The sequence below is a fragment of the Plutella xylostella genome, chromosome 12 (genome assembly GCF_932276165.1).
Source record: "Plutella xylostella chromosome 12, ilPluXylo3.1, whole genome shotgun sequence".
Classification (NCBI taxonomy): domain Eukaryota; kingdom Metazoa; phylum Arthropoda; class Insecta; order Lepidoptera; family Plutellidae; genus Plutella; species Plutella xylostella.
In genome coordinates, this window is record NC_063992.1 from 11,733,514 (window position 1) to 11,746,771 (window position 13,258).

Consider the following 13,258-nt stretch of genomic DNA (forward strand, 5'->3'; position numbering starts at 1 on the left):
ATTTTTTCATACACAAAGTCCACTAGCGGAGTATTGAACAATGAACAACCATTGTGTCGTTAGACGTTCTTGTCCTAAGTCATAATTAGACTTTGACCCTTTTGATACTAGCAGATTTTAAATAGTATAAAATTAAATTGGTATTGTTATTGTACCTGTAACTAAATAGCTCGTAACTCATCTTTATCCACCAACAAAGGTTGGCTGGAAGAAATTGCTTTTTTTCAATAAGCCCGCCATTGTATGCTTTTACTGCCTTTTTCAATTGTTGTGTATTTATTTTATGTTTCTGTATACAATAAAGTGTTCAAATAAATAAATAGATGTACTGAAATGGTACAACGTCAACCTTCGGACTTCTTTTGCTATAGTTACCTCAAGCCGACTGCTGCCCGAGGTCAACGTTGTGGATCTTGACAGCAATAACTTATTATTACTATTATATTCCGACTAGCTAAACCATTCACCATGGTGACAAACCAGCTCTGGTGTTTGTCACCAACACACTAAGAAGAAGTATTGGTGGTCCGCGGGCCGCGGCCGGGCGCCCCTGCGCTCGGGAGGCTGAGCTACGGCGCGGTCCACACATAAATTACCGCGGAACGAATTCCCTAACCCGCAGCATTACCATAAAACGTATACTTTTAGTTATTCGAGTGTAATTAATTTGAACACACACTTGAGTGATAAGGGTTTCAATTTTACCTTCCCAATAATTTCAGTTAATTAACTAAACTCTGCTTTAACGATTATTATAAATTGTACTCCTGAGGGTCAAGTTTCATGGATGCTAACGGAAAAAAATAATAAAAATATTTTTAATAACTTTACATTATAAAGAAGTATAATTTTACTAATTTATTCTTCAAGTTCCTACTTTACTGTGCTTATTGAAACAAATAAACACGGTTCAAACAATTTCATACAATAGAAAGTGGTTTTCTACTGAACTACCCATTATAATAATATAATATGTAATATGTGGGGACACCTTACACACGGCCATCCGACCCCAAGCTAGGCAGAACCTGTGTTATGGGTTTCGGACAGCTGATATATTTACACAAATACATAGATAGATAGATACTAAATATAAATATCAACACCCAAGACCCGAGTACAAATATCTGTGTTTAAACAAATATCTGCCCCAGCCGGGAATCGAACCCGGGACCTTCGGCTCAGTAGTCAGGGTCACTAACCACTACGCCATTCGGTCGTCATTTAGAGTCTATAATAAATAAATAATTATTATAGTTCTGTGTAAGTTTCCGTGTGTGTGATGCCGGAAGTGTTACGAGTACAGTATGCAATGGGGCACATGGCACATTCGTCAGTTGTCAAAAACAATCACTCCTATAGCAATTTTGCTGGAACCTGTTTGAACTTCAGTTAACTAGGTTGGTGGCCCTTTTTGGCACAGGTATAACCAATATGACTGTAGGTGTAGAGGTATACAGTACTGGAATATAAACACCTAGTAAACATTTTTAAACTATATTTATGATTACGGACCAAAAAAAATTGCTAGATTTTACAATACATACTCGTATAAAGAAGTTTAATTACAACTGGTTCCGGCAGCGCGAGCTCCATCAAGTAGCACCTCACTGGAGTTATTATAAAACATGACAATGCATAATTATTCCTATTAAATTATATATTTTATACTTAATTGAACTAAGACTCAATTCTGCCGTTCCGTGAGCGATAGTGATTTATAGAACCGCTGCAAATGAGTTTATTTCATGTCGCAGTATAAAAAACTCCAAGTAAGTATTTATAGCAAATACACATACTTTTCCAATGATGTATAAATACTCGAAGAAATCCGATTACGCAAGCATTTTGCTTCTGTACTAATGACACAAAAAAGCGAAATGAAATAAGTATGTAACATATTTTTGGCATCACGATACTCGACTATTTCCTGAGCCGGATAACGAGCTCAGGTCAGGACACTCGGGATGAGTTCGCACCGTAAATTATTATACAAATAATTACACACACACTTTCAAATTTATGTTATTCATAAATTAGGTAAGTAGGTACTTAAAACAGTGAAAAAAAGAGTTGTAGTCGTGATTATCAACTTGTAATGTACCAAAATTTATTTTTACATATATACCAAAGTAAGTGTATTACATTACGCTCCTTGAATCGAGTATTGCTTATCGTTTCCTTCTAGAACTTTAGTATAATTTATTGTTTTTTGTCGTGACCCACTGCGCCATTCTGATATGGAAGTTGACTGTAATCTCCATCGGCAGTTAGTGTGGTGTGCAGTGTTACGTGATCACGTGATGGTATCGCTGGGAGTAAAAGCTGTTGGTCATTCAAGGTTTGTGGAGTCATAACTTCCCTAATCCTTCCCGTGGTGCCTATTCTGTACGCTTAGTTGCATTTTCCTTGTCGGTAGACAAAACTAAATAATAGGTATGTATTCGATAAAAAAAACAGCATGAGGATATAAATTTATGTTATTATTATGATATAAATAACAAACCAAAATAGTTTAATGGTAATCGAACAGAGAAATCTCATTTGAACAACGGTCATCACTGCTATAGCGTGCTATGCCGTAGTAGCTACGCCGTAGTAGCTACGCCGTAGCAGCTACGCCGTAGCAGCTACGCCGTAGCTCGTAGGCATTATTTTGAAACTTCTTCTACACAATGTCCAATAGAGCAGCACTCCAGTATTCCCCCCGGTCCCACTGAGTGCCGCGCGAGGCACGCAATGTCGTGCGGCAGGTACGTTGTGGTTTAAAACGCAATTAAAAGTATATTTACTCTTTGCTGATTGGTGGAGCGCTGATGCTCCCTCGGGGGTGCTCAGTGCCGGCGATTACTGCTAATGATATTCAACTGTTCCGTTTGTGGGCCACAGAGCCTAAGTTAAAATACCAATAGAAAACATATCAATTGGGTTTTCTGATAATTATCTTGCAGGCGTAACTGTAAGTAGCTTTTCAAAAGTAGCCTTGTTTTAATCTAGGGTATCAGCTTATTACTATTATATGACAAATTAAAAAAAATGGTTCAGATGTTTTCTTGTAAATATTATTATACACTCACGGGCAATGAAAAGATTCCACTAAGAAAATCACCAAATTACTTCTAAACGGAAAAAGCTAGCCTAATGAGGAGTACATTTAATTTTAACATAGCATTAGGATATTACCAATTAAAAACAGTAACACTTTGTTAAAATTTCCTACCAAATGTTTAAAAAAATTGAGGCTGTTTGTTGTCAGCATTTTGCAAATGGAACTGTTTCTTTGCCCGAGAGTGTATAACGACGCGATGTTACAAACATTCACGTTTATAAATATTAGTGAGATGTCATGAGTAGCTCAGAATAAAAGCCTTGTATTAATTAATTATCATAGTCAGCAGTCAGTTTGTGATTTATTTCAGTAAGTATAAAATGATTTTACAATGCATTGTGTGTTTGTTTATGTGTGTGTGATAGTGTGTGTGTTTGTTCATGTGTGTGTGTGTGTGTGTGTCTGCTGGTTGGTTGTGTATAATTGGACGTTGTCGGCTCATACAACCGGCAATACAATAATTGACCGATCCGTTATACCGGATAGGGTTTCAATTGCGATCAGACCGAAAGCATCTTGACATATTTGTACTTATCAGTTTTTCTCTTAGTTTATTTTTGTTGTTCTGATTACATCAATTAGATAGAGTGTTCGGTGTGTCGGGTACATAATTGTCTGTATAAAATTCGTCTCCGTACAATCAGCGACTGCATACAAAATTGCCGGAGCGAGCCCGCGCCGCACGTGGGCGACGTAATTACACTTTGATTAAACTTGTACAGTGTATGTGCCTACATGTACCTGCACTTCAAATATTCACTTTAACACGACAACTTAGCTCCATTACCTCACCATGATTGAAATTAAGATACTTAAGTATTAAAAATGAACCTCATTACAATTTTAAATCCAAATTAAAACCTGTAAGCTCTTGCGTGCGTTTATCCAACCGATCTTTCTTATACTTCATGAAAGTCTAATACATATTCAGCTCATACAGACAATTGTATACGTGAGTGAGGAAATCTGAAGGAGTCATGCCGCTGATGGAGAGATTCTGACCCTTATTGTGTAGGGGAGAGGGCGCCGGGCCGGCACTAGTACCCGGTGACGGATGGCCCCGCGCCCGCCGCCCGCCCCGCCGCCGCCGCCGCCGCCGCCGCCGCTTGCAGGCTCTCCGCAGATACTCCATTATTCAGTGTTTGCTTATTTACTCAGCTGATTAACCAAATAGGAAGCAATACGAATGATATCATGAACTCGTGATGAGGTTGGGATTACTCATTATTATTTTTATGCGTTTTCTTTTGCTGTGGGTAAGTACCTATCTGAATAAATTCAGCTAAGTATCTCCTCGAGTAAAACTTACTGAAATCTAAAACAGGGCTCTACGGAAGGTGTATCAACAAAGATACAGCAGAGTGTGTATCATTCGGCTTATTTACTCATATGGCCTCTTCACTAACTTAAATCAGTTGGTAGCGGTCTGATAACGAAAACTAGCCATATTTAGTGATGGCGATACCTTATGGGTTGTTAAAGCGTGTTTATTAGTGTTTATAATTTGTGAATTCATTGAGTACTTACATGAAGAATAGTAGAAGAAAGTACATGAAGAATTGCTAATATCATTTTAACACAAATCCATAATCTAACTGCAATCTGTGTATAATCAAAATACCAAATAGAACTGTTGCAAAATAATTTAAAACAATTTAAATCATGACCTCAAACGCATCAGTCAGCGGGCCGCCGCCGCCGCCGACGCCGCCGCCGCCCCGCGCTGTCAGACAGACTCCGCGAAATTAAATTTTCTGCACACATTCTCTCCTCACAACATTTGAAAGAGTATAATACGCAATGCATCACACACACTCGCACATTACACAGTAATGGCTGTACACATATTACGAGACGGTGGAATGTATAATATAATTCGGCGGAGCGCCGCTCTGCAGACACAATGCGTGGCTGTACACTATGTAAACGAGCGCGAGTCACATTTGTGTTATTATTATAAATAATTGAGCATTAAGCCGGCCATTGTTCCCGCCCCGGGAGGAGCCCGCGTCCGGCGAGCGTCACATACTTCCTCGCTACACAGGTATTTCCTGAATAGCATATGATATAACTCAATGAAAATAACAATAAAAATTAAAAACGGTGATACAGATCCTCAATTATCACGTCAATAAAATCTATAAGTACTCAGAAGGATCAAAATGCGTCTATGAAATCCTTTCACATAATTTAATTAGATATAAGTGATTATGAAAGAACATGGAAAGATTTTTCAGTGCTAAAACTATAACTTGTGCCATTTATTATAAGCACTAAGCGGGGTTTACACGATCCGTGAGTATATTTCCCGAAAGGGAAAGCTAGACCTGCTTAACTCGTTATTTTTTATTAAGTAAGTACTATTTGTTATTATCACATTTTTTTCATACAAATTTAATAATATTCCAACGAGCGTTTCATTAATTACGAGTTTGGATTCGACCGCCATTTCCTAATAAATTACACTCAAATTCAGTTCAATTTGCCACTCTTTTGTCGACTAATTAGGCGATGCCTTTGATTCCAGTTGAATTATTAATTAGCCTCGCTCTCGTCGGGACCACCTTTGAAGTTTCTGATGGAAGTTCCTCAACTTTAAAAATACAATACGTAAGTACTTTTTGATCAAATTATTACGCTCGAGAGCACTCGCCATGATGAAGCGAAGAAAGCTCGTTAGCAAATGGGATTCCCTACATTCTACAAGAATCGCAAAAACGCAAATATGTGCATATTTTCTAACCGGCTCAACATCATCATCATCAGCCCGTAATCATCAACTGCTTCCAAGCTTTGCTCCACTACACTCTATCTGTCCTCCGCCTTTCTTACCTCCAGCCAATACCGGGTCTGCTGTTCTAAAATGACGTGTGACGTTTCATTAACTGACGGATGATGCCGATGGGTGCAGCGGGCCGGAGGGCGTCCCACGCCACTCTTACCAGTGCGTGGTGTCCACTCACACTCGTTCACACGGCTCAGTGAGTACATGGTGAAACATGAGACAATAATGATGAAAGTTTAAGCAGGAGCAGTGGTGTGCGCGGCGCGGTGGGCGGGGTAGGTACTGGCGGGTAGGTGCTGGGCGGGCTATTATCCGCGGAAATTGAGAATTTCCCGCGACTAACTACTTCCAAACTGCAGCCGCCGCCGCCGCCAGGCTTCACTCTTGATGCTCAACCATTTTTCGTTATACTTAAGTTTATATTTTAAAGTCACGTGTTTATAATGGAGGTTGTATCGCAAGGTTTTGGCTCGATTGTCTTGTACGTCCAGTGTTTGACCTCGTCACGAGTGGCCACTTCGGCAGATGGCTCGGGGCTCCGCGGTGTCTGCCCCCGGACAGTCATACAAATATTTATTGATAACGGTAAATTAAGACGGATAAATTCAGCAGAAAGTTTCTGAGTGTCCCCGCCGCCTACTACTCACATGCAGGTACGCTCATCTGTAGTGTGTGTGTGCGTGTCTCGGCTGTAAACTACAATACGGAACTGTCTGTGCTCACGTCTCAAACTTATCTTTCACCGAGATATTTAAGGAAATTGTTTAAGTTTAGTACCTATACGAAACTTATTTAAAAGTGCTACATGAACATGCACTGAATATAAGGTAAGCGCAAGTAAACCGGCTACTGATAATGTGAGCCGAAGATAATGTATATGATTAGGTATGCTATGCTAGATGTCTGCAATGAGTGAGTGAGTGGTGAACTCGACTCAAAGACAGAAGCAGTCGCTTGTAGCCACTTGACCCGCGCCGCCCCGCACCCCGCGCCCCGCGCCCCCCGCACCTCATGCTCTCCGCTTTGACACAAAGCTTCTTTGTATCTAATAAAAATGATGTGCTAGCCTTTTATTTTATATCGTTTTATATTTAGACGCAGTACCTACATGATTGCTGTTGCTACTCGTGAATGGAACCTACACTTATATCGCTCAAGGATCCACTAGTACCTAACTACCTACTTAGGAAACTAGTTGTTAATAATTTAAGAAAGGGTGAACTTCTTATCTAATGAAAATAATTTATTGATGCTTACCATTTCCGCCTCTGCGATGTAAAATGAGACTGCTGCGAGATACCCTACACGAAATTGAAATTCGTCCGTGTAATGGCGCCCCTGCCATAGCGAACTGAAAAGAATTTATATAACCTGTATCCTACCTAAGTACTTACCCTATAGGTGTTGTTTAGGTATGACACGAGCGCGAGCAGGGGGCCCGCGCTCGGGGGTCGTAATTAATGCCGGCGCCGAGCCGCTATATCTCTGCATTACGCGCTACAAATCCCTTCCCTCCTAATAATTGAAAAGAAATTGTTCTTTCCTCCATTACCACAGCTATATACGATGATACGCACTGGCGGGGCGTTCCCCAACCCATAATAAGGTAACGCTAATACGCTTCTCGGCTGAACCATTACAGCCACCACGGATGATTTGCTTGTCGTTCAGTTTCGCAAAGTAAAAATATATTTTGTCGAATTGAGGCGCTTTACTGACGTTACTGAAACTTGTTGCAGCCCGCTCGGGGAGAAGGGGCAAGACGGTTACCTACATGGAGTAGGGGTGGTCCTAGCTGCGGCCAGCTGAGCAGGGGGAACTAGCGGCCAGCAAGGCGGGTCGAAGGACTCCACGTCAGTAAGTCTTACTTATTGAGAATCGGTGTTGCTCCGTTCTCAACTGTACGCTGTATACGTCGTTACTGCAGTTACATTTTAACTGAATAAGTATAACATTACGGTACTTTATGGATACTATGTCGCCCACAGCAGCCCAGGGAGTATTCCGCCTCCACTAGTCTTCATGAATATAGTAGGTGGAGGGTGAGTACTGAGTAGTCAAGTGGGTGTGTCGCGCGCTGCCGCTGTAGGATGTCGTTATTCCCCGAAATTGCTGACATTAACCATTGTTACGACTTACGACTGTGTTCATTTAAATAACCACTATACTGTCAACGAGTCAGGTTAGTCGATATTACATTATAATACTCGTTATAATGTTTTGTAGGATTTTTTTGATAGCTTGGTAGGCGTAGGTGAAAGCAAATCAGAGGGTATGTAAAACAAAACTACTCAAATAGAACAGACACCAAATTTAATAGATATAAGTTCATCTATAATATACACGATTAAATTTATACTACTTGTAAACAGTCATACTTATGTTTGTATAGATACGATAGGTAGAGGAATTTCAATGACTAGACTATTCCGAGAGTGGTCGCCCACGCGGCGGCCGAGGACAGAGAGGACAGAGAGGCCAGCAGAGGACCGAAGCGGGCTCCTCCGGGCAGGGGCCCAGGCGCCGGTACCATCAGAAGGGCTAGCACGGGGCGCAAACTTAGACGTGACCAATGTTTGCTCAAATCGCGCAGCCTCAAGAGCGAGCCCGACTGAGAACTTTTTCCACGTCTTAATTACGCCCCGTAGTAGCTCTTCTGAACAGCATCTGCGGCTGAAGCCAAATGCTGTTTACTGATCTTGATGTAAACACGGCGTCAGAGTGTCAAGCGTCGCGCAAGTTATGAGCTCGACGAAACACGGACAATCAATGAGTGAGTGAAAGTGTCAGCGAGTCCCCGCCTCGCGCCTCGCCTCGCGACCCGCCTCGCGCCTCGCCGCCGCCTCGGACCGCGCGCCGCGGCGGCCGCCGACTCCACTGAAAACCTTAGCGCGAGAACACTTCTCGAATAAACGTCATACCAAAAATACTTCCGAAGATATACACATAGGTAACACAAAATTATCTGAATATTTTTCAGATTACAGACTAATCAGTAAGTTTACTAACAAGACAACAAGTAAAGATTTTCAGTGAAGCCGTTCACCGCGGGCCGCTTCATCCCGTTATAAGTAGATTATGTAACAATAACAATCAAAATAAACAAAAACAATCACGACTCAACAATGTGGCTTCACTCGGCACGTTTACACGATCAAACAAGGCCGAGAGTGAACACGTAAATAAATACAAAATATATTAATTCCATTACCTAAGAACATGACTTGTGCTTGCAATAACATGGTATCTAGACAAGTTTAATAAAAAATACATTTTCAAGAAATATGAGCACTAACATAGGCAGTTATTTTGTTTATAAATAATTCAGTGATTGACTGATTGTACCTACTATTAACTTAATAATGTTGAAACAAGATGCATGACTACGACGTGACTCTGTGCGACACGACACGCGGCCACTGCTCGGCAGAACAAGAGAACCTTACAATACAATGAAGCTCGATTGAGGGACACACGGCAGCGCCCGACACGCCACGCACGCGACACACGCCACGCACGCGACACACGCCACGCACGCGACACACGCCACGCATGCGACACACGCCACGCACGCGACACACGCCACGCACGCCGCGTGTCGGGCGGAGCCAGGAACAGTACAGTGGATGTATACAACACATCGAGTTGCTTACATATTCAACTCACTTAATATTATTATTAATGAATCTAATTATCAAGACAGTGTGCTATCACTTTCTTGAGCGATGTCAGTAAAATGGGGCTTATTACGAATTGTGCGCACCGCGCCTCGACATCGAGCAAGGAAGCACCTCCCGCGTGTGCACACACAACCACGTGTGAACACACACAACCACGTGTGGACACACACAACCACGTGTGAACACACACAACCACGTGTGAACACACACAACCACGTGTGAACACACACAACCTCGTGTGAACACATACACACACACACTCAGCACGCGTGACATGCATAGGTGTACAACTGCACACGGTGTATAATTTCTTTACACGTATTTATTCCTAGTTGGGGTCGCAGCGCACTTCTTGGGCAAAAGCTTTCACCAACATTCAAACATAAGGTTATTAAATCATCATGCGTTAGGTTAGAGTTCGATACAGTCCAAGCTTCTGCTCAAGAGCGATAAACATGGGTAAATGTTGACTCAGACATAAGATCCCGACCAGTGCGTCGGGTAAAGCGACTCAAGATATAAATACAAAACACAACATAACAGGTATATTAATACGTATATAATGATATAGTTTATAATTATAATAGTAAAGCATTTGATGCGGAAGGTCACAGCTCATAAGAATCAGTAGAAAAATATAGCTATCAAGGCGAGAAGACAGTGAGTGAAGCGCCGCCCGGTCGGGTAGTGTCAGCCAATCAGCATCCACTGCACACAGCCTCGACCAATCAGTGATGACCGGCGGCAACACATCATCATAAACGGAGATGTTCCAACAACCAAATACGAGATATTGAAGGAGATTAACATAATGTATTTTCCCTAGCTGTTGAAAAAAACTCCTTTATTAATATATTATGTACCGTCAATTTCGTGATGTTTTAAGCTCAGAATATATGAAACTTTGCTTTTCAAGATTAATTTGATAATATCGTTCTTATAAAGAAAATTTCCTACACCAATTGATAGCAATATTTGAAAGTACAATCTAATGTATAATTTTATGAACGAGCTGGTAAATAGTATATAATATGTACCTATAAATATGTAACTTTGGAAGAGAATTTGTGTATAGTAAATAATGCAATAGCAAAAGTAAACTCTCGCCAAAAGAAGATAACTGTTTGTAAATAAAGAATATAATAATATGTTACTCTAAATAGAAGCATACAGCGAATACACAACCGTAGAAATAGCAACGACGTAGGGACGAGTCTACTAACCTACTGGCGACAAACGCGCAACTAAACATTACGGCAACGGATCGCACTGACTACTAGAACGAGCCCGACGGCTCCGGGAGATCACAGGCCGAGTTACTACGGAACTACTCACTACAGCACGACGCTGCTCTACCCTACACTTAACTACATTATAATGCTTAACTGTGTTCTTAAACAATTAAATTATTATAAATGAACTACAAACGTGATTATTGTAGATATAAATAGATGCTTACACGAAGAATCCCCGAGCGAGAGGATGAGATTCAGAGTCGAGCTCGAGACTACCGACTACGGGCTACAGGGACTGACTACAGCGTAGCCACTACCTCCGGACTACGGGCAGTGGCTACACACACACAGACACACACACATATATGGCAGTGCGAGCTATTGCTTGCCGGTACTATGCTAACACGGTGACGTCACCGCTCATATATTATCTTATTTACTGTAGTGGGCCCCGACGCAAAACGATTGTTCAAATGATTGTCCTCAGGCTTATATTTTAGTTGTAAGACGAGAACCGTGGACCATGCGGTACTTTACCAACGTATGCTTTATGAAATAAACGAGAAAATTTTAACAAAGTGCTTGGATAAAAGGTGGCTAACTATGTGATAAGTACCGCAGTAGTCTTGGAGACCGAAACATTTTAATAAATAATCATAAATTAACCATCACATTATTCAACATCTATGGTACAATGTTTACCGATAACGTAACAGAGATCTGCTGGAATTTAAATAAATAACATTGTGCGTGACATTATAGAACTCAACATTATTAGAATCAAAACCTAACACAGAGTTGCGTCGGGGCCGAGCAGTCACGACTGAATTCGGGACTAAATTGCTTAAATTCATCACATTTTAGTGCTTATCAACCCCGGTCTAATCATTAGTAATTACTCCGATGATCTACATAATTATATTTTACTACAAAACGTGTGACGAAACGAACTAACTTGTACAAGAAGTGTGTACTCGGTGTAACATGTACGAAACGTAAACTCAAGCGCTTACCGACTACATACCCGTTCAACTCTACAACGTACTTATATGAAGACTCAAAACTAAACCGTGAACACAACAGATCAACTCACGAGCCTGCGCACTACGGGTGCTCACTACGGTATACTTAGACGGTTTTTTTTATTTATATGAATAAGTCGGATACAACATACAACTTGAGTGAAGGCCGCTGATATTAGAATTATCGACCTAAATTACACCATTCAACTGCTTTTTTTGGCTGCATATTCTAATGTACTATCGTGCCATGCATCAAACAAGTACACAAGGAAGATTTTGTGCGCAGAGACTCCGCTACGAAACACTCTCTACATAGTTAATAATATAATATGTATATACGAGCTACTAACACTAAGTTGACACTTCACTAACCACTGAACAAAGGAATCACTTCAGACAAGTTTCATAAGAGCGAGGCAGCGCCACCGCCCACTGATGGCCTGGATCCTAGGTCTAGCTCAGTACTCACTGATGGCCTAGATTCTAGATCTAGCTCAGTACTTACTGATGGTCTAGGTCCTAGATCTGCTTAGTATTCACTAAATCTCCGTATACGCTAACTTTGTAAAGTAAATTCGGTTTGGATTAAGTTTAATACTATGTAGGTGTTGGGCGCAAATATTGTTATTTCTGTGAATCCACGTGGTAGGTGGCCAGTTTCTGCTGAACATTATGCACTGCATAACTTTCCTATTTTGATTATAAGTATAATTAAGAACTACAAAAAAATGCTTGAGATAACTTAACTTAATTGTACATTTTTCTCAAAATGTTGGCGACATTCATCTCTTGTATTGACGCTACTCTAATATTTATGACTTAATAAAATCATAATTATAAATATTACATAAGAAATTCATAAGTAATTTTACACAATCATAAGACAGAATGTTTTACAACCAAAGTTTCTTTACGTTAATTATATATTTGTACAACGAACCGCCAGGGCGCCAGGACTAGTGTGTATAACATTGTAGTGAACTGTTTAAACAATAGTTGAAGTAGTAGAAGCTTCAAACGGGCTCGGCGGCGACTGCCGAGGTACAGTACAATATCAATAACCTACAGCTATCACGATGAGAGCGGGAAGAACACTTGTACATCCAAGATGGCGGAAGGAGATATGTATAGTTAGACACGACGTCTACGTCCGCCAGTCCACGGGGAGGGAAGAAAGATCAGAGGCGAACATTCTCGCGCGTTCTGGCGAGTTCTCGTACAATCTCGCACGTTCTCGCGTATTCTCGCAGGCGCCTGACTAGAAGGGGCAGAGAGTATCACAGAGGGGGCCGCGGGGGGCGCGGGGGGGGGTCTAGCCGTCCGCGTCCGGGGGGCCGTACATCGCGTTCAATTCTTCCGTTTCCTGGAAAGTAGACGAAATAGGGTTACTTTCAGCATGATTATTGTTGCGAAATGTGTTCGTAAAC

General features: G+C 41.2%; 1 protein-coding gene across 1 annotated transcript in view; it reads right to left on the reverse strand.

Moving 5' to 3' along the window:
• Nucleotides 1-11,662: 11,662 nt before the first annotated feature.
• The window catches only part of LOC105381187 (1-phosphatidylinositol 4,5-bisphosphate phosphodiesterase classes I and II), a 38,941-nt gene continuing 37,345 nt past the window's right edge, over nt 11,663-13,258 (reverse strand). The window contains exon 21 of the mRNA XM_048624496.1: nt 11,663-13,194. Within this exon, the coding sequence (XP_048480453.1) occupies nt 13,144-13,194 (51 nt within the window). The 3' untranslated portion in view covers nt 11,663-13,143. The remainder of the gene's footprint in view (nt 13,195-13,258) is intronic.